The sequence below is a fragment of the Felis catus genome, chromosome A1 (genome assembly GCF_018350175.1).
Source record: "Felis catus isolate Fca126 chromosome A1, F.catus_Fca126_mat1.0, whole genome shotgun sequence".
Classification (NCBI taxonomy): domain Eukaryota; kingdom Metazoa; phylum Chordata; class Mammalia; order Carnivora; family Felidae; genus Felis; species Felis catus.
The window spans coordinates 155,696,199-155,723,489 of NC_058368.1; the positions used below are offsets into that span (position 1 = coordinate 155,696,199).

At 34.1% G+C, this 27,291-nt stretch overlaps 1 protein-coding gene across 12 annotated transcripts in view; it reads right to left on the reverse strand.

The window, feature by feature from the left end:
* FAM172A (family with sequence similarity 172 member A) overlaps nucleotides 1-27,291 on the reverse strand; it is a 427,753-nt gene that overhangs the window by 181,109 nt on the left and 219,353 nt on the right. For all 12 annotated transcript variants that reach the window (XM_023258464.2, XM_023258436.2, XM_023258451.2 and 9 more), the window contains one exon: nucleotides 15,723-15,842. In XM_023258464.2, the coding sequence (XP_023114232.1) occupies nucleotides 15,723-15,842 (120 nt within the window). The remainder of the gene's footprint in view (nucleotides 1-15,722; nucleotides 15,843-27,291) is intronic.

Here is a 27,291-nt window from a genome sequence, read left to right on the forward strand (position 1 = left end):
AAATATTTTCATTTTTCTTTTGTTTTTAAACCTACAGTCTCTCCTTAGGAATATCACATTTTATAAAAGCCCTTCATAACTTAAAAGCCAAAATCATATTTTAAATAGGAATTATAGCATCAGCAACTATAATAAAGATACTGCCAAATGAATAAAAAACTCTGTAAACATCTGCTAGTACATTTACTTTGAAATTCTAAATTTAAAACCCCAGCTGCAGATACATTTTCTAAAAGGTGTGTAGCAAATATTTCTAATATTAAAAATAAAATATATGACTTTTCCTTTACTTATTGATGTGTGAGCTCTCCTTAACAAAACACTATATGAAATATGAAAATCAGACATCTAATATAAAGCTTCACTATGTAAAACCGTTTATTTAGCTGTTGAGAGGACACAGATATAACACTCGTTTATTTAGCCAATGAAAAGAAATATGAGACTATGCAGGATAAACATAGCTTACTTTTTATTTTTCACATTTCTAGTGCTTTCTACATTAGTAAGATTTTAAGTTTAAATTTACTCTAATAAAATTTTTTTTTTCCTAAGGCATAAATAAGTATGTCATTCATTTGTTTGAGCCTCTTTACTTAGAGTTAAAGCTTTATAAAAACTTTGCTGTTTACACGGAGCAAGCATGGAGATATAAAATCAAAGCACCATAATGCCCTTTTATAGCTCTTCAAATATTGGATATCAGATGAAGTGCTTATAATAAATCAGAGACACAAAATAGCAGGTTAATTCCAGGGACTCAAATGTTTCCTTTTTCTATTTTTAATTTCGAATATAAAACTTTTGATCAAGTAGTCTGATATCTGCAGTGAAATGTAAACTCCAATTTACAGTAAGAAAAATTCAAAGAATGAAGCAACTGTTGTTTCACTTTTTGTTACAATATTTAAATTGCAATATTTTCTCCAATATACAGGAAAGAAATAGAAAAACAATTTTAGAGTACTATCATCTAATATTTGATATGTGTCGATGTGATAGGCAATGAATAATATTCTTCCTGATCTAAATCTGCACAATATGTGTATTTTTTGCTTTTAAGAGCATGTTCTCAATTTAAAAAGTATGTTAGGTATGATACTCAGTTTACCAAAAATTCTGTACTTTACAAATATAAATGTAGAATTTCTTTAAATGAGAAATTCCCTCATCAATTAAAAATATCCTATTATAATATAGATTTGTTTCATGCAGTGTTTTCAAAAACCCATCAGAGGAAAGAGCACTTCTTGGGTAAATTCATTAATGCTCATACTGCATTTCAATTTCAAATTTGATTTCAAGGTGGATTTCCATTCTGGCTCTGACCTTGGTTGTGCAACCCTGAACAAGTTCCTCAACTTTTCCCAGTCTTTCACCTGTTACAATGGGGCTAATAATACCTACCTACAGAGTTAAATCTAAGTTGTAAAATGTCTTGCTAAAACAATGTGTAATGACCAAATCCAATAGCATCCTAGACTAATGTTCTGTTCCGAGGGGCAGTATGTATAATGGTTATGAGCATAAACTTTGGGGCCAGAAAGCTTAGGTTTAATTCTGCCTCCATCACTTACTGGTTGTATGATCTTAACACTTAACATCTTGGTGCCTCGGTATCCTCATTTGTAACTGAGAATAATGCTAATACCTACATCATAGCGTTGTTATAAGGATCACATGAATTAATATATACAAAGCACTTAAAACAATGTCTGGTACTTGGTAGGTGCTATGTTACATAGCTATTACTTTCAGGTGTAACTTACAGATATGGATAATGCGAAAGAGCAAACACTGGTAGCAGAGACTGTTCCAGTGAGACTTAAAAGGTCAATTCTATTTGGTTGGTATTAGAAGACAACTGTCTATTTCCAGAACGGAATGAGCTACAAAGAAGAGCCAACCAGGGGCTTGGCCAAGGAAATTCAGCTGCTTTCCAGACCTTCATAAACTGTTTTCAATTTTTCAGTTTAAACTGAATTTCCAGAGCACCACATCAAAACATATTCAAACTTTAAATATAAATGATTTGGGGACTGCCTGTTATTTTAAAATTTCTACACCTTCTTTCCCCTTCATTAGTTAGGGTAATTAAGAATTGATTATAATTGAAACTCTGCTTGGAAGGCACAGAAAGGAATAAGCAGTAAATAGGACACAGAATAAAAACCAAATCATCGTGTACTGAGAAATGTAGATGTGAATCCTGAAACACATGAAAAACCAGGAGGTTGTGTTTTAGGGATAAGAGTTGCCATAGTTAGTATATTATATCATTTATTCCGCACCACTTGATGAGAGGAGAAACAAAACCCACTGTAACAAAATGAGAGATCTAAAAACAAAAACAAAACAAAAAAAACCAAAATGAGAGGTCTGCTTTCAAAGGAAGGAAAATATATATTTAAATATTTCTCATCTATAAGATGGGGATAACAGTGTCTAGTTCACAAAGATTTATGAGGATTAAATGAGATAAAATATATTTATATAAAGTATATGGTAAGGACAGGGCCTAGTGCACACTGAGTATCATTAAAACATTAGTGATGCTGCTGATGAATATGAAGATACTGTTGCTGCCTTCTGATGTGTAAGACATTCATAAATGCCAGTTCTACTTAAAATGTCCATTTTCAAACACACTGCTACGAATTGCTTAGAATTGTTCTTGACCCAACCATGTTTTGAGCACCCCCCTGGATGGCTGACAGATTATATGGATTCTATTATAACAGCAATGACAGGGCTTCATGAGAGTGAGAGAGGGCTCAAATACAGCAATCAGATATGAAGATATCTGTTTTGCTTGAAAATATATTGTAAAATCTTGGAGAAAATGTAAGTATCACCAAATGTTAAGGTTTATAATATGCTAAAGATAGCTAATATGTTATGACACATTTAAATATTTGGGCATAATATAAACATAAATACGTCTAATATTTAGATAGATATCCTAAAAATGCAAAATTGAAAATGTAAGGCCCAGCCTGCAACAATGATAAAAGCTATTATTACACTACTAATGATACTGAAATTAGGAATTTTTTCTGAGGTATACTGAGCAGTAATATAACAAAGGCAATGCAATGGGGCTAGTGATCTCATACCATTTTATGACAATTATTCACAGGGCACCACGTTATAGAGAAAGTCAAGGTTTCTTTGTCCTTAGCAGACAGGCTACTAGAGTTTTTTTTTTTTTTTTTTTTTTTTTAGAAAATCAACATTTATAATTATAAAGCATTCCTTGATGTCTTGTAACTGGAAAGATGTCAAGATAGGGAATATCTACTATAGGAGAAAGTTGAGGTGCTTTATCTCTCCGACCAGTGCCTCTCCTTTACAAAGGTAAATGTCAAATTTTTCTTCTAATCCAAAAGTCTGATTAATACAGTAAAGAAATTTAGAGATATGACGTTAAAAACTAGATGTCAAGGTTTATGAATATTAGGCATAAACTAGGTATATTAAAAATTAGAACAGTTTTTAATCATTCAACTCAATTATAAAATTGTCACTGAAATATTAAATAGCAATTTTTATTGTATTCTTATGCTCTTTAATAAACTTCCTTATGAGAAAAATTAAAATAAGATATGGAAAACTAAGAAGAAATCTGAATACACTAATACATATTTAAATAGGCATTTTTTTTTCCTACAGGATATGATATATAACTTAATCTAATCAGAGAAAACATAACTAGTTTTGGGGTTAGGGTTAAGTTTGGCTACTTCCCTTGAGTAGAGATTTCAGTATCTTCTTAGTCATTTTTCTTCATTCACTGACCAATTTCCATTAATGGTCCTTCTACGTGTCCAAAATTTCAGGAACATAGGCTATACCTCTTACACACTCACACGTACTGATTCTAAATGTCCTGTTTTACATCTTAAATAATCAACTTTGTTCTCTCATCCACAAGCTTTGCTCTATCTTACTGTCCTACATGAATGTCTACACCTTACTTTCTTTATCTGACCCAACAAAGCACCAAATGAGATCTACTTTTAATAACTTATCTCTATATGAATACAGGATCAAACACTATTTATTGAGTATATACTTATTATAGGTCCAGCTAGGCTAGCAGCATAGTAGGAACCAGAGAAAATAATGAATTAGCTATTTATTCTTTGCCAATTTAAAGCCAAACATACCTATGAATTAAGACACGGGATAAAAGATTGAAGCTGAGAATAATTAATGAAATGAAAAACTAACCATAGCTCTGGTTTATAGGAGACAAGGATAAAAATGCATTACAGAGTTTTTATTTTCTGATAAAAAGAGCCTATTAATTTATTAACAGAAACAATTCTTCCCAAATTTAGCTAAGACAAACTTATGTTATGGATCTTTATACTGGGGGAGTTAACATCTTGTCTATAACCCCACTTCACAGGCATTGTACGATATATATTACTATTTGTTTAAATGTGCTTCCTATTTAGCCTACCACCTTCTTGAGGCTAGGGATCATGTGCTCTAACCTGTTTTCCCAGTACATACAGAGTGGGATGTTCAAATGAAAAAATGAATTAGTATCTTGAATAGTTTTCTAAACCGTTTTTTGTTTTGAGTACATAATATTCAATCCCAAGGTGTAATTTCTATAGAGTCAAACTTATGTGGTCCAGGTGGCTTTACTGTGATCTAAATCTATTCACTGAAACAGTGGTGAAAACCAGTAACAAAAAAAGATGAGAGAGAGAAGTGACATCTGTATAGGTGCTAAAAGTCCCCAACTCTAAAAATTAAGATCACATCAACTTAGAACAATATCACTTTGTTTCGCTGGGCACAAAAAGTTTTACACTCGTAGTGTCATCATTTCAGAGCCATAAGAACAGGAAAAATGATAGCTGTTCCTACTTTGTCTTCTTTATTGACATAGGAACCTGATAATCAGGATACCAAGGATAGGCCCTGGCTACCTACGTGGCCTTAGAAGGTAGCATTCTACTGTATCCTATTCTGAACTAAGCCAAATAAATTGGAGTTATGCCTTGATTCATCATTTTATAATCCTTCTCATGTTTTTGCCTACTGCTATATCCTCTTTATTTCTCAGGAAAGGATTCCATTTCTAAACCTCTAGCCAATAATGCCTGAAGCTTTAACCCTTGCCTTGTTTATCCTCTTCCCAGTGCTGCATCCTGTTTTGTTTTGTTTTGTTTTGTTTTCCTTTTCCTTCCCTATAATGCATGACGTGGGGCTATGGTTGGGGAGAAGAGGTACTCTTAGAACCAGTGACTACATTCTATTTACTGATTTACTACCCAATGCCTTGTCTGTTTTCTGCAACCAGATTATACCTCCTATTTTTAAACCTGGGTTCACCATGCTCTATCGATGCTTACCTAGTGAGGTTCACCTCCAAAGCCAATCTCTCCAGCTGAATTAGCTCTTCCTGAACCCATCCTAAACTCTAGTAGTGAGACCTTTGCACAGATCTGGCTTCTATCTTTATTCTCTTAAGCTGTATCCTAACATGGATCTGGATCTAGTATGCTTTTGAGTCTGAGTCTACCTGGCTCCCGAGTTAATCTGAGTACATTATTTAATCAGGATTGAAATGCAACTTCTAAGACAGAAGTTAAATGGTTTCGATTGCAAAGTTTTTGTCCTATAAGAGTGCTTTTCAATTTGTGGTATCAAATCAGAGGCGTCACTGTGGTTGGGAATCTTATTTGGGTGAGTGCTCACACTAAGTGATTATCATAATGTTGTAACTATAATAAAAACAGCCTCTTTATTAACTGAAATTTGTTTTTCTATGATCCCCCTTATAAAAGGTTTATAATAGTCAATCATGCTCTCATACCTGCAATAAGATGCAAAATCTCTCATTATGATCTTTCATAACACCAATGGAAAAAGGAATATATCAATTTCTCTGGGTTTTCCATAACATGTTATTGTACTAATTTTTAAAACATATTTATTTATTTATTTTGAGAGAGAGAGAGAGAGTGAGTGAGCGAGAGCTCACCAGTGGGGGGAGGCAGAGAGAGAGGAAGAGAGAGAATCCCAAGCAGGCTCCATGTTGCCAGAGCAGAGCTCGATGTGAGGCTCGATCCCATGAAATGTTGAGATTATGACTTGAACCAAAATCAAGAGCTGGATGCTTAACCAAGCCACTTAACGCTTAACTGAGCCATTCAGGCACCTCTATTGTGCTCATTTTACCTGTGGTTTCCTGGCATTCTTTGTTGAATCAACAGATACAGTGCCCATTCTCATAGCTGCACAGTCAAAGGGCAATAAGACCTGGATGCAGCACATTTATGTGGATAGTGAAAAGCCTCATCAAAAGGTAATTCTATTATAGTAATGTGGATCTTTTATTCTACAAAAGTATTCTTATGAAAGATTAGTGAGGGGCCCTTGGGTGGCTCACACGGTTAAGCGTTCAACCTTGGCTCAGGTCATGACCTAACAGTTCGTGAGATCGAGCCCTGCATTGGGCTCTGTGCTGCCAGCTTAGAGTCTGGAGCCTACTTTGGATTCTGTCTCCCTCTCTCTCTCTGCTCCTTCCCTGCTTGTGCATGTTCTCTCTCTCTCAAAAATAAATAAACATTAACAAAAGATTAGTTAAAATTTTCTCCATTTCAGCCTTTTGAACAACCTGATCTTGGTGTAAATGAGGGATATAAACATGAAGAAGCACATAGGTCCTTAATGGAAATAATCACAAGTAACATACTTAACGGTGAAACAATGAATGTTTTTTCCTTAAGACCAGGAACAAAAAGATGTCTTTTGTAAGTGTGATCTAAGTGTAAGTACTTCTTTCTATTCATCATTGTACTGGACAGATCAATTAGGAAATTAAAAAAAAAAAAAAGGAGAAAGAAAAGCAAAGCATCTTGATTAGTAAAGAAGTAAAATTACTTTCATTCAATATTATATGATGTTGAATATAGAAAATCACACACACACACACACACACACACACACACACACACACACACTGGAACAAATAAATGAGTGTGGCAAAGCTGTAGGATACAAGACCAATCCACAAAAATTGTATTTTTACACCAAGAGTCAACAATCTGAAAGTGAAATTAAGAAATAATTTCAGTTATAACAGCATCAAAAAGAACAAAATACTGAAAAATAAATTTAACAAAAGAAGTGTAAGACTTGTATACTGGAAGCAATAAAACATTTTGAAAAAAGATCTAAATAAATGGAAAGAAAGCCTATGTTCATGGAATGGAAGACATTATTAAGATGGCACTACTCCCCAAATTGATTTGGCAATTTAGTTCCAATAAAAATCCAGTCCCCTTTCTTGCAGAAATTTATCCTGAAACACATATGGATATGCAAGAGACCTAGAACAGCCAAAACATTCTTCAAAAAGAACAAAGTTGGAGAATCTACACTTCTCAACTTCAAAACTCACTACAAAGCTATGGTAATCAAGTCACTGTGGTGCTGGTCTAAGAAGTGACACATATATCAATGAAATGGAACTGAGACTCTAGAAGCTAACTCTTATATATTTATAGTCAAAGGTGCTAAGACACATCAAAGGGGCAAGAACAGTCTTTTCAACAAATGGTGCTGAGACAACTGAATATCCACATTTAAAAGAATTATGTTGTACCACATTTCACATGATGTGCAAAAATGAAATCAAGTGACAAAAACAGAAACCAGATAAATTCAACCTCATCAAATCCAAAAATTTCTGTACTTCAAAGGACATAATCAAGAAAGTGAAAAGATAACCCAACGAATGGGAGAGAGTATTTGCAAATCATTTATCTGATAAGGGGCTTGTATCAGAATTTATACAGAACTCTTACAACTCAACAATACAATGACAAAACAAAAAATGGACAAAAAATTTAAATAGACATTACTTTAAAGAAAATACACAAATGGCCAATAAGCACATGAAAAGAGGTTTAAAATCATTAGTCATTAGAGAAATGCAAATAAAAACCATAATGAGATACTGGTTCACCCCCACTAGAGTGGCAAAAATAAAAAAGACAAACAATAACAAGTATTGGTGAGGTTGTAGAGAAACTGGAACTCTCATATATTGCTGGTGGGACTGAAAATGTGGGGAATGCTGGTTAATGGGTATTGAGTTTCCTTTGTGATGATAAAAATGTTCTAAAATTAGACAGTACTGATGTTTGTACAATTCTGTGAATATACTTTATTCAATTCTGTGAGTATACTTTAAAAGATGAATTTCATGGCATATGAATTATATCTTAAGAAAGCTTAATAAATCTTAATTATATCATCTTAATTTTTTTAAGTTAATAAAATGGAAATAAGCAAAGGTAAGCCAATTATGAAGCAAAAGGCAATATTACACTCATGATTGGGGATGAAATGCAAAGTTTCCAAGACTTAGTCCATACATTGCTACACAACATTACACGGACGTAGTTATAACTTAGTTCCTTCTTTGATTAAGAAGACTATACTTTGAAGAGTGAGTCAAGAGAAGCAATCTTTTCAATCAGCCTAAGGGATGAGGACACCAGTAGAGAGAAGACTACACGAGACTAACATTGGGAACAAAAGGGTAATACTGTCTGATGTGAAAGAATTGATTAGGCAGAATTCCCAAATTAGTCAATATTCCAACAGAGAGTTCAAAGAATGATTAAGTTTAATTAGTAAATGAGTTATTGCTAATGCTCACACTGAATATATAGGTCAGTTAACTTTGCACGTTGAGGATATTTAAGACTACTCATGTTATTGTAATACATATTGTTTCCAAACATGGGGAGGGGTGGTGGAACAAGAGCAGTTGTTCTAGAGAACCTGGGCAAGACAAGATTCGGAGATAAAAGATAAAAACAAAACTGATTAGTAAAACAAAACTAAAGTTTTCATTTGTGAAACATATAAATACTACAGAAAAATGGGGAGTTAAGTGAGAAGACTTGTGAAAAATCTAGTAAGGAGGGAAATTCTTTCACTTGGGAAGGGGAAATGGCATTAGCAAAAACGTGAATGAACATATCCTGTGGGCATCTAGACTGGTACTCAACTAACACTGCTTTAATTCCTAAAAACCAGGAATTTTACAGGAGAGCACACAAAAGGGATTTGACCCAAGTTATCATAATTTGTAGGTGTCAGAACTAGGATTCAAGCTCAGGTCATCTTTTTGTTTTAAATTTTTAAAAATGTTTTTATTTATTTTTGACACAGAGTATGAGCAGGGGAGGGGCAGAGAGAGGGGGAGACACAGAATCCGAAGCAGGCTCCAGGCTCAGAGCTGTCAGCACAGAGCCTGACGCAGGGCTCGAACTCACGGACTGTGAGATCACGACCTGAGCTCAAGTCGGACACCCAACCAACTGAGCCACCCAGGTGCCCCAAACTCAGGTCATCTTCTGAGTGTTGTGTTCTCCTACTACCCTGGGCTTGGAGGCCAGAGGTGGAGGTGTAGTGAGATGGAGCAATGGCAATAAGGAAATTAAGACTAGAACTGGAAGTTTGTACTAGGAAAAATACAGTTGGAAAGAAAGAATCAGATTATACAGAGGGTCTTAGAGTTATAGAGAGGAGACATGATGCAGTAGATAACTGGACCCAGTGTGATTCTGGAAGGGCAGGGTAAAAGGGGTGTTTGAATAATATGATCTATGGCATGGTATATAGCACGAAATAAAGAGTAAAGACAGCCAGTAGGAAATGGGTAGAAGAGTACAGTGGTATAGTTGTGAAATGATGAAATTAACAGTAGGCACAGAGAAGAAAAGACATGATTAATATTTCAAAGGAAAATAACTGCCAAAATGTGTTGGCTGGTTAGATATGGGACAAAAGGAGAGAAGTTAACATAAAAATGAACAAACTGAGTCATTCTTTCAAACAGTGGTCCTCCTAATACTTATTAAAAATTATTTGAGTAAAAGTTAAAAAAAAATCAAATCCCAGTACACAGGTACTCCTGTGGAGTTTATTAACAAGTCACATCTGTATATATAACTCTCTCCTTTTTGTTTTATTTTTATTTTTTTAATGCTTATTTTTGAGAGAGAGAAAGAAACAGTGTGAATGGGGGAGGAGGGGGGGAGGGGGGGAGGGGGAGAGAGAGAGAGAGAGAGAGAGAGAGAGAGAGAGAGAGAGAGAGAGAATCTGAAGCAGGCTACAGGCTCTGGGCTGTCAACACAGAGCCAAACATGGGGCTCAAACCCACAAACTATGTGATCATGACCTGAGCTGAAGTTGGATGCACAACCGACTGAGCCACCCAGGAGCCCCTCTCCTTTCCTTTTTTAAAACGCTGACTCGGGGCGCCTGGGTGGCTCGGTCGGTTAAGCATCCAACTTCAGCTCAGGTCATGATCTCACAGTCCGTGAGTTCGAGCCCCGCATCGGGCTCTGTGCTGACCGCTCAGAGCCTGGAGCCTGTTTCAGATTCTGTGTTCTCCCTCTCTCTCTGCCCTTCCCCTGTTCATGCTCTGTCTCTCTCTGTGTCAAAAATAAATAAATGTTAAAAAAAAAAAAATTAAAACGCTGACTTGATTTGACTTGAAATGACTCAATCTTAACCACAATTATTATTTTTTAAATTAACAACAATTATTAATGGCACAGTATGTGCAAACATTTCCCCCCAAATACCTACATATCTGCATAATCATTGTTTATTATTCTTTCTCTGTTGTGCTTGAATTCCTTTTATATACACTTTGATATGCTTCTGTAGGTGTGCATGGGCCAAGGATATACTATAACCTTTGTTTTCTCATTCAGTTTTCTGGATCCAGTATCACTAAGCCATGGAGAATCTGTTTCCTTAACATTTTGAATGTGTTTCTTCTTTACCACTCCCACTACTTCTTTATGGGTAAAGCCTATTTGGATCTCACTCGTATTCTTGCAACTAACTCCTAAAATTACTGTTACCAACAATCAGTCAAAAGATAGTATCCACACTATATGCAAGACATAAAATAAAACTGAACAGAGAAGACAAAAATAACATAACCTCTGGTTCTTCTCTTTTACGAGCCTACAGAATAAAGAAACTAAACTGTCTTCCTATAAGATAAGTAAAAAAATTAAGATAGCATTCCACACAACAAGTTGTAATCATTCCATACATTAACATGCCGTTTGCATCATGGAGGTAACCAAATCAGAAATTAAAACGGTATTACAAATGGCAACTTATTTTCACTGAATTTTAAACCAGGTTTGTAAGAAGTGGCTTTGGCCTGAATTATTTTGATTCTATCATGGCTCGATTTTTCTTTGCTTTACCCCTTACTTTTTCTACCTCGCCTCAATTCTTGATTCCCAGTAGCCCAACTTTTAGCTATTCCCACTGAGCACATCACTACCAATATCTATATACTAGTACACAGATATACTCCCAACATCTAATTTACTTTGTTATTTCTAGACAAAATGTAGATGATGCTTCTTTAAGGTCATAGTTAGCTGATGTCACTGAAGGTACAAAATGAATACTTTTAGTCCCATTCCATTTTCTCTTCAGCATCAATCCAAATCGTGCTGCAGGCAATTTTAAAGATTGACTCAGAGTGGACTGAGCTTGGGTGTCCTCACACAGCTAAGTCCAAAAACTAGTCCTCTATCAGCTGCTGAAGGTCAGCTTAGGCTGCCTGAAGGCTAGGGAGCCCAGCATGGAACAATGGCAGGGAAATAGCGTTCCCTTCAGTCCTTAATTCACATGCAAGTGAGGTGCCAATCAAGTGCTGACAAGCATGGAGAAACCAAAATCAAAAGTGGGTAGAGATACACTTTCAAAAGGAGCAGTTTTCACACATTTTAAGTGATATTTTTAGTGGTAGTTGTGAACATATCACTAATAATATGGAGAAAGAAAAAAAGTCATAAGAAAAATAACAATTTTATATCAGCTAAGATGATTCAATAAACTAATGAAATATAATGGTTAAAATTATTTAATGTGTTTTATAAAAAAATATCAACACTCTCACTTTGATTAAAGAAAGAAATCTGAATGCAAATTGATTTATTGAGCACTGCAAACATGGAAGGTAAGGTGAGCTGAGACTGGAAACTGGGCATTGACAAGGAAAGCTAACCTATTTCCAAATAAAAGAAAATTTTAAGGTTGCTTGATTTTGTCAAACTCTCAGCTAGAAAGAAACACAAGAGCAAAGCACTTTGAAATGACCAACAATGTAAGCAATGGAATCACTTCATCAAAGTGGGTAGTGAAAGAGATGATAAAAAGCTTTAAACTGTGTTGTTTTTTCATGACAGTTTCCAACAAATGAGCTTGAATTTTTAACAACTAATATAAGGCAAAAGTAGATACCTTTCTGAATGGATTTGGTAAATGCATTCTAGTTATGACTACTCATTCTATCATGTATAAAACAGAATTTCTAAAAACAGCAATTTAAAACTTTGTAAATGATGGTTTAATTACTTGAACTCTATATATTGGTGCTATTTTAAATACACAGAAAAGATAACATAGGGCAGATATATTACTTTAAAAAATTCATCACCAATTCATAAAATAAATAGTTCTTCTCTTTTGTCTTTAATGAGTGAATGCTGGAATTGCTTCTAGAACTGTCTTATCAATATCTATTTTTGCAAGAATCACAGAAAGTTTAGAGAGTAAGTTTGAGTTGTTACCATATGGTGGTTATAAATGCAGTGAAAAAGGTATTTTTAATATTACTTTTCTCATTATTTTAGTAAACTGTATGCTGTTTTTATGACGTTAGATCTGATCAAGTTCCAAAATTTATTACTAGAAAATGAGCATTGCTTTTGAAAATAAATCTTTTAATTATAATGTATGCTTCAGGAGAAACTCAAAACTTTAAGATGTGACATAATCATAAATGTTCTCAGTTTTCAAAAACAACAATTTGCAAAATATGAAAGTTCTACAAATATTTTGTGCTCTAAACATAAAAGTCATTTATTTTCAGATATCTATTAGCAGCACATTTAATTTTAAACAATTATACACAATTTTAGCTTAATTTAAAGGCAAGATACATTTTAAAATATGCGATATGAAAATGGTAGAAAAACTCCATGCATTCCAACATAATGGTACAAACTAGGACTGTTCTAAAAACAAGGGGTGGGGGGGGGGGGAAGAGAGACACAAAAGTTGAAAGAGAAAGAAGGGATGGTGTAGACAGAGCCTGTTAACAAGAGTAAAATTTTATGACAATTCAAAAAAAAGTTAAACTTTACTGAAATCCTAAAGATTTAATGTCCGATGTGTATAAGGTACTACTAAGACAGAATTCTAAAACAAAATTTAACATTTTCACAATTCACTGTCTTGTAAAGTTAATATTAAAATTCTGAATCCATATAAAATAATTTGATATATTACTAATGTTGAAAAATCTCAAGAGAATAAATATTTGTGAACATTTTAAACACCATGATTTCCCTGCTAAGAATACCAGGGAGAATACGAAAGAATATTATTCAGCTTTCAGCAAAAAGCAAAGGTTTAAAAATGTTTCAATATTTTCTGTTTGTTTAACAACGCTGTCTTTTAAAAATCCTTTTGAAGTTAAGTAGAAACATAATGGCCTTAAATATATTAATCAAGCTTTGTCAAAAATTTATGTAAAACTCATCAGTGGTTTTTGCTGTTGTTATTTGCTTAGAAGAATCTATATTATTAGGTCAGAAACCACTTTTTCTTCAGTTGCCACCATGTGTACGCCCCTATTACAACCCCCTTTCAAAGTTACTTCACAAAAAGTAGCAAATGTTATGCAGTTGAGATGATCACCATTAATATTTTAAAACCTAAACAAGGTACATTACATTAAATAGACTTCTCAGTCCTGGTGTTGCCTGACAGATATGTGATGTGCCAGTGGTTATATTATATTCCTCCTCCCATGCATGCACCTCCTGCAGAGATAGCAGACTACAGAAGCTGACCCTCACTGAGACCATCTTGTCTCTCTGACAAAGCTCCTTTTTAACTTCTTACTTACTGGTTACTTCCTGTGATGGAGAAAAACTTTAGCTCAGCTTGTGATAATTTCACAGGCCCTGAGGACCCTGACCCTAATAGCCTCAAGGTCAGAAGTCAAGTCTTGTTCTGAAACATCTGTGTGCTTTATATTAAACTGGAACAAAAGTGGAGAAATATCCACCAGTGTGTGACAAGAAGGATAGGCAAAATAGGATGGACACACTGGTCATCTGTTACTCTGGCATCTTAAGTTCATTTGGAGAACTGTCTAATATTCACTTAAATTCCAAATTTGATGTATAAACGGGTTTTTTTAAAACTGTCTTAAAGCAATAAATGGGAATTTATGTTTTACATTAATCTGGAATTTGGTTAGTCTTGCAGGCTTCCAGATATATTTTAAGTTACTCTAAAAGCCAATGAAATTTCACGTTTTAAGTAATTTAATGGCTTACAAAGAAAACCTAGGGTGTGTGTGTATATATATATATATATATATATATATATATATATATATATATATATGGTATATGCATACGTGTGTGTGTGTGTCTATATAGATCTCTATCTGTAGGGTCTAGAGACAACTATTGGAAAAACAACATCATCATAGTTTTATGTTAACAAACTAACCTAAAATATCCATTATATACTAAAATAAACACAGCAGAATTAAAAGTACTTGAAAATAATTTCTAAAAAGTGAAATCTATTTAATAAATAAAAGATTTAACTTATTTATTGATCTTAAGAAAGCATAAGCATTTGAGAATTTAGGTCGGCTAAAGTATTCCCAGGTGTCACCACCAGTTTTATATCTAAATCAGGTGGGTAAGCAATAAGGTTTGAGGAGGATAAAAAGGCCACAAAAGTATATTTAATTTTCACAACAAACAGAAAAACACACCAAAGTGTAGGAACATAAAAGTTAGACAACCAATGCTGTGCCTGCCTTGGATGTCCACGTTAGACTATTTGGATTTAAAATTATCACATGCACTGTTACCAAATTAATCATTTTATTACAGGAGCACTTGTACCTCTCTGTAACCTAAGGTTTATGGACATGGAGGCACAAATTCTTCACTAGAGCCTTTTTGGTATTAAATATATCCCCTTAACCATTCATACTGGCACATGGTGTGGTACTTATAACATTGCAAATAATACAAAATTTTTGAATCTTGATAATTTTTCCTATAATGTACACAATCTTAACTCCAAGAATGAGATTACTTTGAAATGTAAAGATTTTTATGGCCAAACCATGAATTTCACTTAGTAGATTAATGGAATCTTTCTGATAGTTTTAATACTAACTCTATGAATTCTTATCAAGTATCAAGTACTAAGTTGTAGAGATTAAAGATAAACAAAATATTCTCAAATATTCAATAGGTCTCTTTATATTTTTAACAGTTTACACATAAAATAAGCTTCAATTGTGTACACATAAAACATGAAACATAAGTATCATAAGAGGTATGAAAATGGTCTATAAGATAAAAATTAAGAAGTAACATGGGAATAAGGAATAGGCAAAAAGCCTTCTGGTTAGTACTGAAATGCTCTGCCACAATAAAATAAGTAAGCATACTCTTTTTAAACATTATAAAATTACTACTCAAAATACTTTGTTTTCATCTTTTATAAAGTAATTTAAAGTAATGATATCAATTAGAAGTGAGTGGGGGGGATAAGACTGTGAAGAGTTTGGGAATTAAAAACAGAGTTAAATGTGCACTCACCAGTTCAACAAAAGCAAGTCCTCCATAACTGTGAGCAACAAAAAACACATTCTCAGCTGCAGACTGGGCTATGAAATGGTCCCAAACATAGACTGCATGTTCTTCAGGAGAACCATTTTCCTATAAAGAAAACAAATGTCATATATTATGTACTGTATATAATTATTATCATAGTAATAAAAAATTAAATTATATGCTTGCTTACATAGCCCAAGAAATAAGATGGTTATAGCTCATTGAGAATAATATCAACTCAAAAGAACTACCACTGAAAATTCAAATTAGAGGATAAAATATTAGTAATTACTGCTAAGCTTAATTGCTACCATAATCTTCAGAAAGAAAATATTTAAAATAACCACATTTTGAGGGGAAATTACATTCTGGATATACCTGAGATATTAAGATATACATTAGAGTTGAACAGCAGAAAGTTACAGTGGTCTTACAATAGAAGGGTGTTAACTAAAAAATTCAGTTATATTTCTACATTTATATCTGAAAATATTTCTGCTATACATAAATCTAATTTTTTTAATTTATAAACTTTTAAGTATTTCTGTAAGCAGAAAATTACTAACAAGTATTCTCTATTTAAATTATTTAAAAATAGTCTTTTTTATAAAAGTGCTTTCCATACATATTTTATTTCTAGAACTGGGAGAAATCTAAACATATAAACCCAGAGACTTGTATATTTCTCCTAACTTGCTAAACCCTAGTATATGCATATTGCTATAATTCCAAAAGTTCTATAATAATTTCATTTTGTTGTATTTATTTTGATAGTTGATACATGTTGCAATTAAAGTTTAACCTGGATAATGTGAAAAAAGAAAAAAAAAAAAAACCAAAGAGCTAAATAACACTGATCAAAATACAAACTGATAAAAACTAAGGCAGATCATGAAAATGTTTTGTACAAATAGTTGTTTGAAGCTTTAACAACAAAGAGTAATTCCCTAAAACTGTCCTGATATTAGGCAATGAAAACAATTTATTTACATTTTCCAGCTTAGAAATTTTATAATATCTTATTAGGGTCCACAATATGATTTCCCTTGCCACCTAGAAGCTATTGTTCCTTGATGTCTATCTGTGACCTAAATTTCTCTTCAAAGTTCCAAACCCATATATGCAAGTGCTTGATGGTCTTTTCCTTATGGATGTCCCACAGATACTTCAAATTCAACCAATTCAACACTGCATGTGACATTCCATCTACAAACCTATGTCACTGTCTTTGCTCCCCACCTCCAGTCAAAATCTGAGCATCTTTTATCTCTCTCTGGCTCAAACTCCACATATATATTCAATCATTAAAATCCCATCGATTTTCTCTCCAACTGTATCCTAAATGCATCCACTTCTCTCTTTTCTCATTTCCTCTGGCTTAGCTCAAACCACCATCATTTCACAAGTGGATGACTGCAATGGTCTCCAGTCCATTTTTACTACTTTTACTATTGCCTATTTAAATGCTCTAATCTGCAGTAAGAACAACCTTTTAAAAATGCAAATATGAGAATGTTGCCATGTTACTCACGCCCTGTTTATTGGACACTTTAAAACTGATTCATTGCCCTCAGGATCAAATTCAAACTCTGTGCGACACTGAAGGCCTTTCATAATCTGCTTCTGTCTTCAACTGCATCTCTTACAATTGCTCTGCAATATAAGGTGACCAAAAGACCCCCTTTTCCCTCAGTGAGAGACCATATAGAACATTGTCTGTGTTCCAATTTCAGGGGAACAACTTCCTAATTGTAGCAAACTTTGTTTTCTCTGGGCTATATCCTTCATTTGGAAAGTAACTCCTGAGCTCTGCCCTCATTTCACCCACCAACTTCACCTGCATAATTTCTACTTGTTTTTCAAAATCAAACAAGACATCACCTTCTATCAAAAGTCTTCCCTATCACTCCCAAGGCTTGGTAATGTCTTACAATGATATCTTGTGCATGGTGCTATTATTGCATTGAATAATTTGCATTGTAATTGCTTATTAGATTATCAAAGTCTTGAGGCCAATAGCTATGTCTTGTTCATCGAATCTTAGTGTAATAAATAATGAAAATACAACACATAGCTTCACAATGATTGCTTACAATCTTCAGTCATATACTAAAATACAAATATAGTTTCAAAGATATTTACTGGTAATATGCATATTGAATTATCCACACTTAATGTATATAAAATAAATAAAAGAATAATAATTGGAAATAAATCTATGTAGGGCATTTTTGGCTTTAATAATTTAGCATTCATTAGTTTAAAAAGTAGAAAATGTTTATCATAAAAATCAGCATAGTGGTTAGGTCTAAGGAAAAGAGACAGAGTTGTAAACAGGAAATAGACTTCTAGTGGCTAGCAGTATTTCATTTCTTGACTGGAGTGGTAGTTACACAGGTGTATTCTTTATAGTTATAGTTAAACTGAGTAATACGAACTTAGCACTTTTCTGTACGTGTATATAGAGTGACCATAGAATTTACTATACAAATCTCTGAGAATGAAGAAAGGTATCATTAGGTCCTGAATGAGAGAACAGGTCTAAATTGGGACTATCCAGAGAAAACACAAATACCTGGTCACCCTAACTATATTTTACAATGAAAGAAATGTAAAAATAAAACAGGAAGAAAGATAACAGAGGTTCTGCTGACTGTTGGCAGAACTAACAATCTTACATAGCTGTGATGGCTCTAAACACCCTTTATATGGAGAGAATAAAAACATATAGGAGATTAACTGTCTCCTTAGGCTTTGTGCTGGAAATGGAGGTGTAAGGATGATAAGAAGTAAGCCATGATTCTGGCCTTTAATGTGTCTGCAATTTCATAAGGCTGTTAACACATAAAGATAAAAGAGGCAGTAGTGTGTGAGGAGCATTACTTTCTCTATTCCTGGCAGAGTGTCTTGACATCCAGTCTAGTAGGCCCATTATAAATCCATACAATGTGACCTTGGTGAGGTCTTCCATGCTTTCTTCCCACAGTCACCAACTCTTCCTTTACACTGTTGAGATCCTATCTGTCCCATCCTTTCCATTCCCACCTCAGTTTGAATCCTCTTACAAGATTCCCAACTATTCTCATTTCATCTAGTTTTTCCCTTTACTGTGTTGCCAGATCAAGTCGTCCTGAAATCTGGCCCTGATCAACCATTCTCCAGTCTGAAAAAGTAAATTTACTGAAAAAGTAATCCACAGGTTCCCAAAATACCTGGAACTCTTAGCCAACATCTTCTCTAACCCAGTCTTTCAAGACTTTCTTCCTATTATTTCTAGGGACATTGTACTCATGCTCCAGGAAAATTTGGATTATACTTTAATACAAATGGTATCAACTTACAGCAGTTAGACTTAATGTTTTTTTGACTTTTTGATGGTGTGAGAGCAATACACCTTCAGTAAAAACTGCACTGTGAATTTTGACCTTTTCCTAGGCTAGTGATATGCTGTACAATATGGAGCTAGGTGGTGGTAATGAGCCACAGCTCAGGCAGCCACGTGATCATGAGGGTGAACAACCAATATACTTACAACCATTCCACATACAACCTTTCTACTTTTCACTTTCAGTACAGTATTCAATAAATTACACGAGATATTCAACATTTTATTAGAAAATAGACTTTGTGTTAGATGATTTTGCCCAACTATAGGCTAAGTGAGTGTTCTGAGCTTGTTTAAAGTAGGCAAGGCTAAGCTACAATGTTAAGTAGTTTGGTGCATTTAATGCCTTTTTGATTTACGACATTTTCAACTTACAACAGGGTTTATCGAGATGGAATTCCACTGTATGTCAAGGAAGAGCTGTGGTCTGAAAACCCTCGACAAAAGTCTCATGAAATTCAGTCTGGGATCTCATGAAGCAGCTCATATTAGGCAAAACTTAAAAGATATAGAACATGTCCAGGGTAGCAGTTCAGTAATTCACATATGAGGTAATAAAGACTATAATACTACTCAGGGTGATAGCAGAATAAATGGAAAGGAAGGGATGGAATGAGTCATTACAAAGGAAGAATCAGCAAAACTTTGTGACTCATAGGATACGAGGGAAACTGCCAACCAGGCCCAAATGACCCATCCATGATTAAAGGAGAGCTAAGAACCAACTGTTCTTTCCACCATTCACAAATAAGACTATGATTTTCAGAGATTAGTATCATAGCTGAGTCTTTCCCTCCATCTCTATGGACACAATATCTGTTAATAGTGGCCTGTCAGCAGGAAGAAAAAGAAACCTCAAGTATCCAAGTGCCCCAAGTGCTTAAATGTTTTTAGCCTGATTCTAAGGTTATCAAATGACTCTTCAGCTTTAGATTTTAAAACCAAATCTTCTAAAAAGTGAGACCCAAGTGAAAAAATGTCTATAACACCCAGTTAAGGGGGCCATCTATACTCACAACTAAACAATTACACAAGAGTATTCTGGGCCACACTTGACATCTATTGATGCAAAAATGATACAGGGTAGGAGTCACAGTTTGCCAGCAGGGTAGCACCAGCCATTCCTCTTAAGTGGGAGTCTCGCAGAAGCTCCTGTAGCAGATCAGATGGCCTTCCAGGAGTTACTGTCTTGGGACCATGGAATACTAGTTTAGAAATGAGGGAATCAGACTCACTTTAGGCAGATGCAAGAGTTATCCCTGCCTTGAAAGTCTTATACCACACAGAAGCTAATACCTCTTGCAACAACTCCATAGGCATCACTTCAGGATCCCTGGCTGCAAGGGACATGCCCAATTACAGAAGTTACTACCCTCAGGGAAGATCAAAGCTTAGTATTTGTAATTCCTTCTAATCCAGAAGCAGTTTACCAATCAGGGGTCATTTTCTACTGTAGGCAATGTGCCCTAGCAACTAGCCACTTAGAGTGGATGCTACTATGATATGCTTCCCAGAATCCCCTCTCTGAGGCAACTTACACCCAATGACTGGTCAAAATGACATGGATCTGTAAAAGCTCTATCTCTTGCCTCAAGGCAAGACATCTCTGAAAAGCCATACTAGATCCAGAGATCACCAGTGGAGTCAGATGAGGCCTTTGTTGTGATTGTACTGTGATTCAACTTCTTCAGCCAAATTCTATTTTTTAAACTCCACTACAGGTACTGATTCCAAGAGAACTCCCCAACAAAATGCCTGCATGCACCTTCAGAATCTGTTTCTGGGAAACCCAACTTAAGATACCAACTTATCAGGCTTTAAAGGATATAGAGCTAGAAAGTTACCTGAAGATCAGATTCTCATGTAGAAGGGGAAAGGATTTTGCTAACCTTTGACCCACAAAATCTTACAAGAAATATATGGAAAATACACATCTTTTTACATGCATTATTATCCTGCCTATGTTTAAAACTACAGCAAAATATTATTATTGGTCCAACTTTACCTGTCACCTCTACTATTAGCCATGGTAGCTTAAACTGAATCCTATATTATTTCATTGGTTCTTCTCTATCCAGCTATTTCTTTAATCTGTCATTGTCACTTTCCCTTCCTTCTAGAATATTAGCAATTTGATTCTCTTTTGGATACAAACTATAATACAAGGCATGCTATAGGTATTTAATAAATAACTAACAATATTGTTGACAAAATGTTATGAAGACTGTTTCAAAACCAAGACAATGGAGTACTTACACTCCATTTCAGGAATCTTCAATGGGGCAAAGATTGATGTTCAAAGATGTTCATCACAGTCTCATTTATAAAAGCAAAAATCTGGATAATTCTTAAAATGTCCAACAATGCAAAAATAAAGATTTAAGTAAATTATAGTTTATCTAAGGAAATATTATGTAGCTATTCAATGAGTTTATAAAGTAATACGTGCAGTTTACCTAATACAGGGCATAATTTTCACTATATAAAAAGGGTTGAAAAAGACTAGAAGAAATCAAAAATATGAAAAGCAGCTGAGCTGCCTATGGATGGTGAAATTTGAGTATTTTCTCTTTTTAAGATTCTTTACATTTCTCTAAACTTTCAAAAATTCTTACAAAGTACATTATTTTTGTGATAAAACAAGTGGATAGCAAAGAAATTTAGAAATTCTACTGAATGAGTACTGTTGGCTTATTAGGGGGAATCACCATCTGAGCAGGGTCTTTATACCTTCATATCTAAAAATTCGAATATCTGGTCTGAAACCACCACACATTCACAAGCAGCAAACCAGAAGAGTTATGTCAAACAGGTTTAAGAGTAAGCAATGATAGCTGAAGTTTGAGAGTAACTAAAGAAATGAAAAAAAAAAAACCCGCAAAAAATTACAAGAGTATGTACAATGCAATAGTCTGAAACTACTGTAATTGAGCAAGATGGGAGCAGTACTGTAGATAAAGCACAATAACAGATAGGAGCAACAGTAATCTTGCATCATCAAAAACAAGTTAATGATATTATGTGAATTCCATTTTTCAAAGAACTAGCGACATACAGTTAAGAACAGTTTTACTCAAAATATTATTTTATCAACAAATGGTGTTGGGAAAATTGGATAGCAACATGCAAAAGAATGAAACTGGACCACCTTCTTACAACATACACAAAAATAAAATCAAAATGGATGAAAGACCTAAATGTGAGACGGGAAATCATCAAAATCCTAGAGAGGAACACAGGCAGCAACCTCTTTGACATTGGCTGTAGCAACTTCTTACTAGACAACGTCTACAGAGGCAAGGGAAACAAAAGCAAACATGAACTATTAGGACTTTACCAAGATAAAAAGCTTCTGCACAGTGAAAGAAACAACAAAACTAAAAGGCAACCCACCGAATGGAAGAACATACTTGCAAATGACGTATCAGATAAAGGGGTTAGTATCCAAAATCTATAAAGAACTTATCAAACCCAACACCCCAAAAACATAATCTGGTTAAAAAATGGGCAGAAGACATGAATAGACATTTTTCAATGAAGACATCCAGATAGCTAACAGACACATGAAAGATGTTCAACATCACGCATCATCAGGTAAATATAAATCAAAACTATGATGAGATATCACCTCACATCTGTCAGAATCTGTAAGATTAACAACACAGGAAAGACAGATGTTGGCAAGGATGCAGACAAAGAGGAACCCTCTTACGCTGCTGGTGGGAATGAAAACTGGTGCAGCCATTCTGGACAACAGTATGGAGGTTTCTCAAAAAGTTAAAAACAGAACTACCCTACAACCCAGCAATTGCACTATTAGGTACTTACCCAAAGGATACAAAAATACTGTTTCCAAGGGACACACCCACTCCAATGTTTATAGTAGCATTATCAACAATAGCCCAATTACAGAAAGAGTCCAAATGTCCATTGACTGATGAATGGATAAAGAAGTGGTTTATATATACAGTGGAATATTACTCAACCTTCAAAAAGAATGAAATCTTGCCATTTGCAGCGACAGAGATGGAGCTACAGAGTATCATGCTAAGCAAAATAAGTCAGAGAAAGACAAACACCATATGATTTCACCCGTATGTGGCATTTAAGAAATAAAACAGATGAACATGGGGAGAGGCAAACCAGGAAACATACTCTTAACCATGGAGAACAAAGTGAGGGTTACTGGACGGGATGGGTTAAATGGGTGATAGGTATTAAGGAGGGTACTTGAGATGAATACCGTGTGTTACATGTAAGTGATGAGTCACTAAATTCTATACCTGAAACTAATATTACATTATATGTTAACTAACTGGAAATTAAAAATGTGAAGAAAAAATATCATTTTAAAAAACAGGTGATAAAGGAGATAAATCTTAGCTATAAAAAAGTTGGCTTTCATATGTAACTAGTTCCCAAAGCTTTCACAAAATTATAGCTTTTTACTATTCACTTTTCAAGAGAGTCAGATTCCTACCATTTTAAGACATAACAAATTCTGCCAAATATTTGTTGCCTCCTACAACAGGTAAGCACAATAATGGTAGCACAGGAAATAATAAATGGCGAGTGGTTTTTAATATGTATTTCTGACATATTACATTACTAAAATCCCAATTTTATACAAGTGGTGATTCCGTTCTAAGGTAAATTTGTGTCATTTCCAACTTGCAGCCCACATTTTGCCCACAAACATTACATATTTACAAACCATAATCTGGAGAATGTGTATTACCAATAATATATTTTGAAACTAAACAGATTTCAAAAGGAAAAGACTTTCTTAATATGCTTCAATTACATAAATGCAAACATACTAAATCTGCATTATAGGTTTCTTCATCATATCAGAGTTCATATGGTACTGAGTAACTTATAATTTTAGAATATGCAAACATACGAACCACATGAAAAGAAGTAAATCTATTAATTAGAGTCTGCTGGAGGCCGAATGCACAGGATATTTATACTGTGGAACTGGGCTGTACTCAGGTTGAATTTCCTGATGTACCCTTGCCATCATTTATTGTTAAATGCCAAACAGAAGTGATGCAGTAACCAAAGCCTTATCACATATGCCAGATTCTACTACCTAGGCATTGCAAAGTCTGCATTTATGATGGACTACCTGAGCTGATAACACATGGAATTATCTAAACAACATTTGCATATTTGTGTAATTATTTTCTAAGGTTAATTAGCTCCTGTAAAGCATTTCACCCTTTGAGACTGCTTACAGTGACAGGTTCACATATTTTCTGAACCATTGCCAAATTTGACAGATTTTTCTTCAGCTAACCTGTTGCTACAAAGTTATAAAATGAATGCTCCTACAGTATATACTTAAACTTATAATTCATTTTAAGAAAAGTAAAATGAAAGTTTATGAATTGAAGGTTTTTTACACGTCCAATTTTAAAATCAAAATGTCACGATTATTTTACTTCATGTAAATCTTTCTGTGTTTATACTGGTAAGCGTATCAACTAAGAAAATTATATATATTAAAATATAGCATTTTTGACTTTAAACTAGCATATACCTATGTCACCACTTTCAGTTGAGTCACATATGTCTCACATACATACGCTCCTACCCCCAACAGCGGTCCTTAGTTCTATCACTGATTTGCTATTTACATGGAAGACATCAACTGGAGAAAGAACACTAATATAAAATCTACACCTTCTATACATTTTTTATGGCAAAATTTGCAAATCAAAGTTCTTTATTTTAAAAAGCTAAGACTTTTCATTAGGTAAAATGTATCTCAATGAAATCTAGAAGGAGGCCGATAAGTCAAATGGATTTCTGAGGATGCAAAAATGTACATTACCATCTTTCATCCAACTCATCCACAGGTACAAAATGAAAGAAAATTAATATTTTTAGGAATTGGCTGGTTCAGTACCTTTCCAGAAGAAATGAAACACAAATACCATATGACCATAACCTAGAAAGGCATACACAAGGAACTTACATGCTTTAGCTTTAAACTTTTAGATGATTCTGTTAAGAACTTTTTATGTGAACATAGCATAAATTGTGCACTAGTACAGAACAAACGTAAAAACAGTTATGTATAAAATATATTTTATTTCAAATGAGATATATTTTAATTTTGATCCATTTAAATAGTTTGGATTAAAAATTTATCTTCATTTTGGCATATTTTAAATGTGTGATCTTTAAAAAAGTATGTATTTGTGTTTAACAGTGATTACAGGACTAGGGGTATATATAAATGCATAAAAACTAATGGTATAGCATACATATAATAAAAACAATTTCAAAAGTAAAGTACTTTTATTTTGTTTTTAAATATTAAGTTGATCCATATGGAGTTACCAACATTAGACATTTTTGACCTTAAAAAGTGGCAATTTCATACCATTCAATCTTAAATATAATGAAAATAGACAAAAGAATCTATAAGCTAGAGACATCTTGAAGCTATCAACTTTTGCTTGCCTTTTAGGTGTCTAGATATTATTGACAGCTATCCATCTTAAAGACAGATTCAAGGCTATGTTACTTGTCAATATGGCTGCATTAATAAATTATAAATGGCTATGAACAGAATGAACATAACTGACAAAAGGATCAGTATTCAGAAGTGTATCAAAGATATTTGAACTTCACATCTCTCAAGCTTAGCATGTCCAAAAGCAAAATCTGAATTGGTTTTCTGATCCCATTATCCGTTTTCTTTCAGTCTTTCTCATCTTGCTAAGTGGTACCTCCATCCCACCCTGTTGTTCAAGCCAAAAATCTAGAAGTGACCCTTGACCTTTTCCTCTTCCCCTGTCCTTCAATTTATCCGATTTCATTTATCCTCCAAAATGTTTCCAGAATCCGTAAACTTCTAATTTCCACTCTTACTATCCCAGCCCAAGGTATCACCATATCTTGACTAAGACATTAACCACTTGAACTGGCTATATGCTCTCCCTCATTTAATCTGACAATGACATTATGACATAGATGCTCTAAATATCCCAATTTCCAGAGAGTAATTAATTTTCTCAATGTGATACAACTTGCCAGACTGTAAGCTAACCTGTCTGGTTCTGGCATCTGCTAGGCTATACTAGCTAACCTTTCAAATCATATTGGGCTGACATGAACATTGTTTTTTTGTTTTGTTTTGTTTTGTTTTTAGTCTGTTTCAATATAAAGTTTAAACAACAATTAACTATCAAGAAGTTAGTAAAACAAAAAAAAACCAGATAAGCAAATAATTATGATCCATTATTTATGGAAATGGTGCCAAATGCTTTGTGATTGAGCCATAATTACCACAAAATATGGGTAACCTGGAACGGAAGGCAGATAGGGCTGTTAGGATTCCTAGATTCCAAAACTATGCTCTAAGCTCTTCCAATAAAGTAAACATTAAGATTCTATTCACTCTAATAAAATTTAGGCTTCCCTGTCTTAGTGCAACCTATAGTGCAATCATAATAATGCTTTTAAAGTACATATTGAGGCAGGCACAGATATAAATTCTTTATAAATAGTAACTCACTTAATCCAGACAACAATTCTATGAAGTACGTACTATTATTATCTGCATAATCAGATGCACAGGCAAAGAATGATTAAGAAACTTACTCAAGATAATTGCTACTATATGGCAGAGCTAGAGTTCAAACCTAGGTAGTCTGACCACCCCCTCCCCCACCATATGTAATCTCAATTCCTGTATACTGCATCATTGAAATACATTTAATATCTTTCCCTCTATGTAGGCATAACCGAAGCTACTGCTTTTTGTAGCAATGAACCAAATGGTTAAGAGCTTTTAAGAAAAAGGGACAAGAGTGTTGCTTATATAGGTAACACGTACTGTGGGCCAGGTTCATATGAAAAAAGACTCTTTGTGAAGTGAAAAAGCTTATTTTCTGAAAGTTAAACATGTTCTTCTTTTCCTTGAATAGCTTCTGCCACCTTATGAGAGAGAAATTGAACCTAGCTTAAGATCTATTATTAATTTTCTGCCATTTATTCATCTACAACAAAGAAAAAAGGCTAAGTGAAAGAAGCTAGACACAAAAGACTACATATTATATGATTTGATTGATAGGAAATTCTAGAAAAGCCAAAACTGTAGTATTAAAATGTAAATTAGCAGTTGGCAGGGTCAAACAGACTGCTAAAGGACAC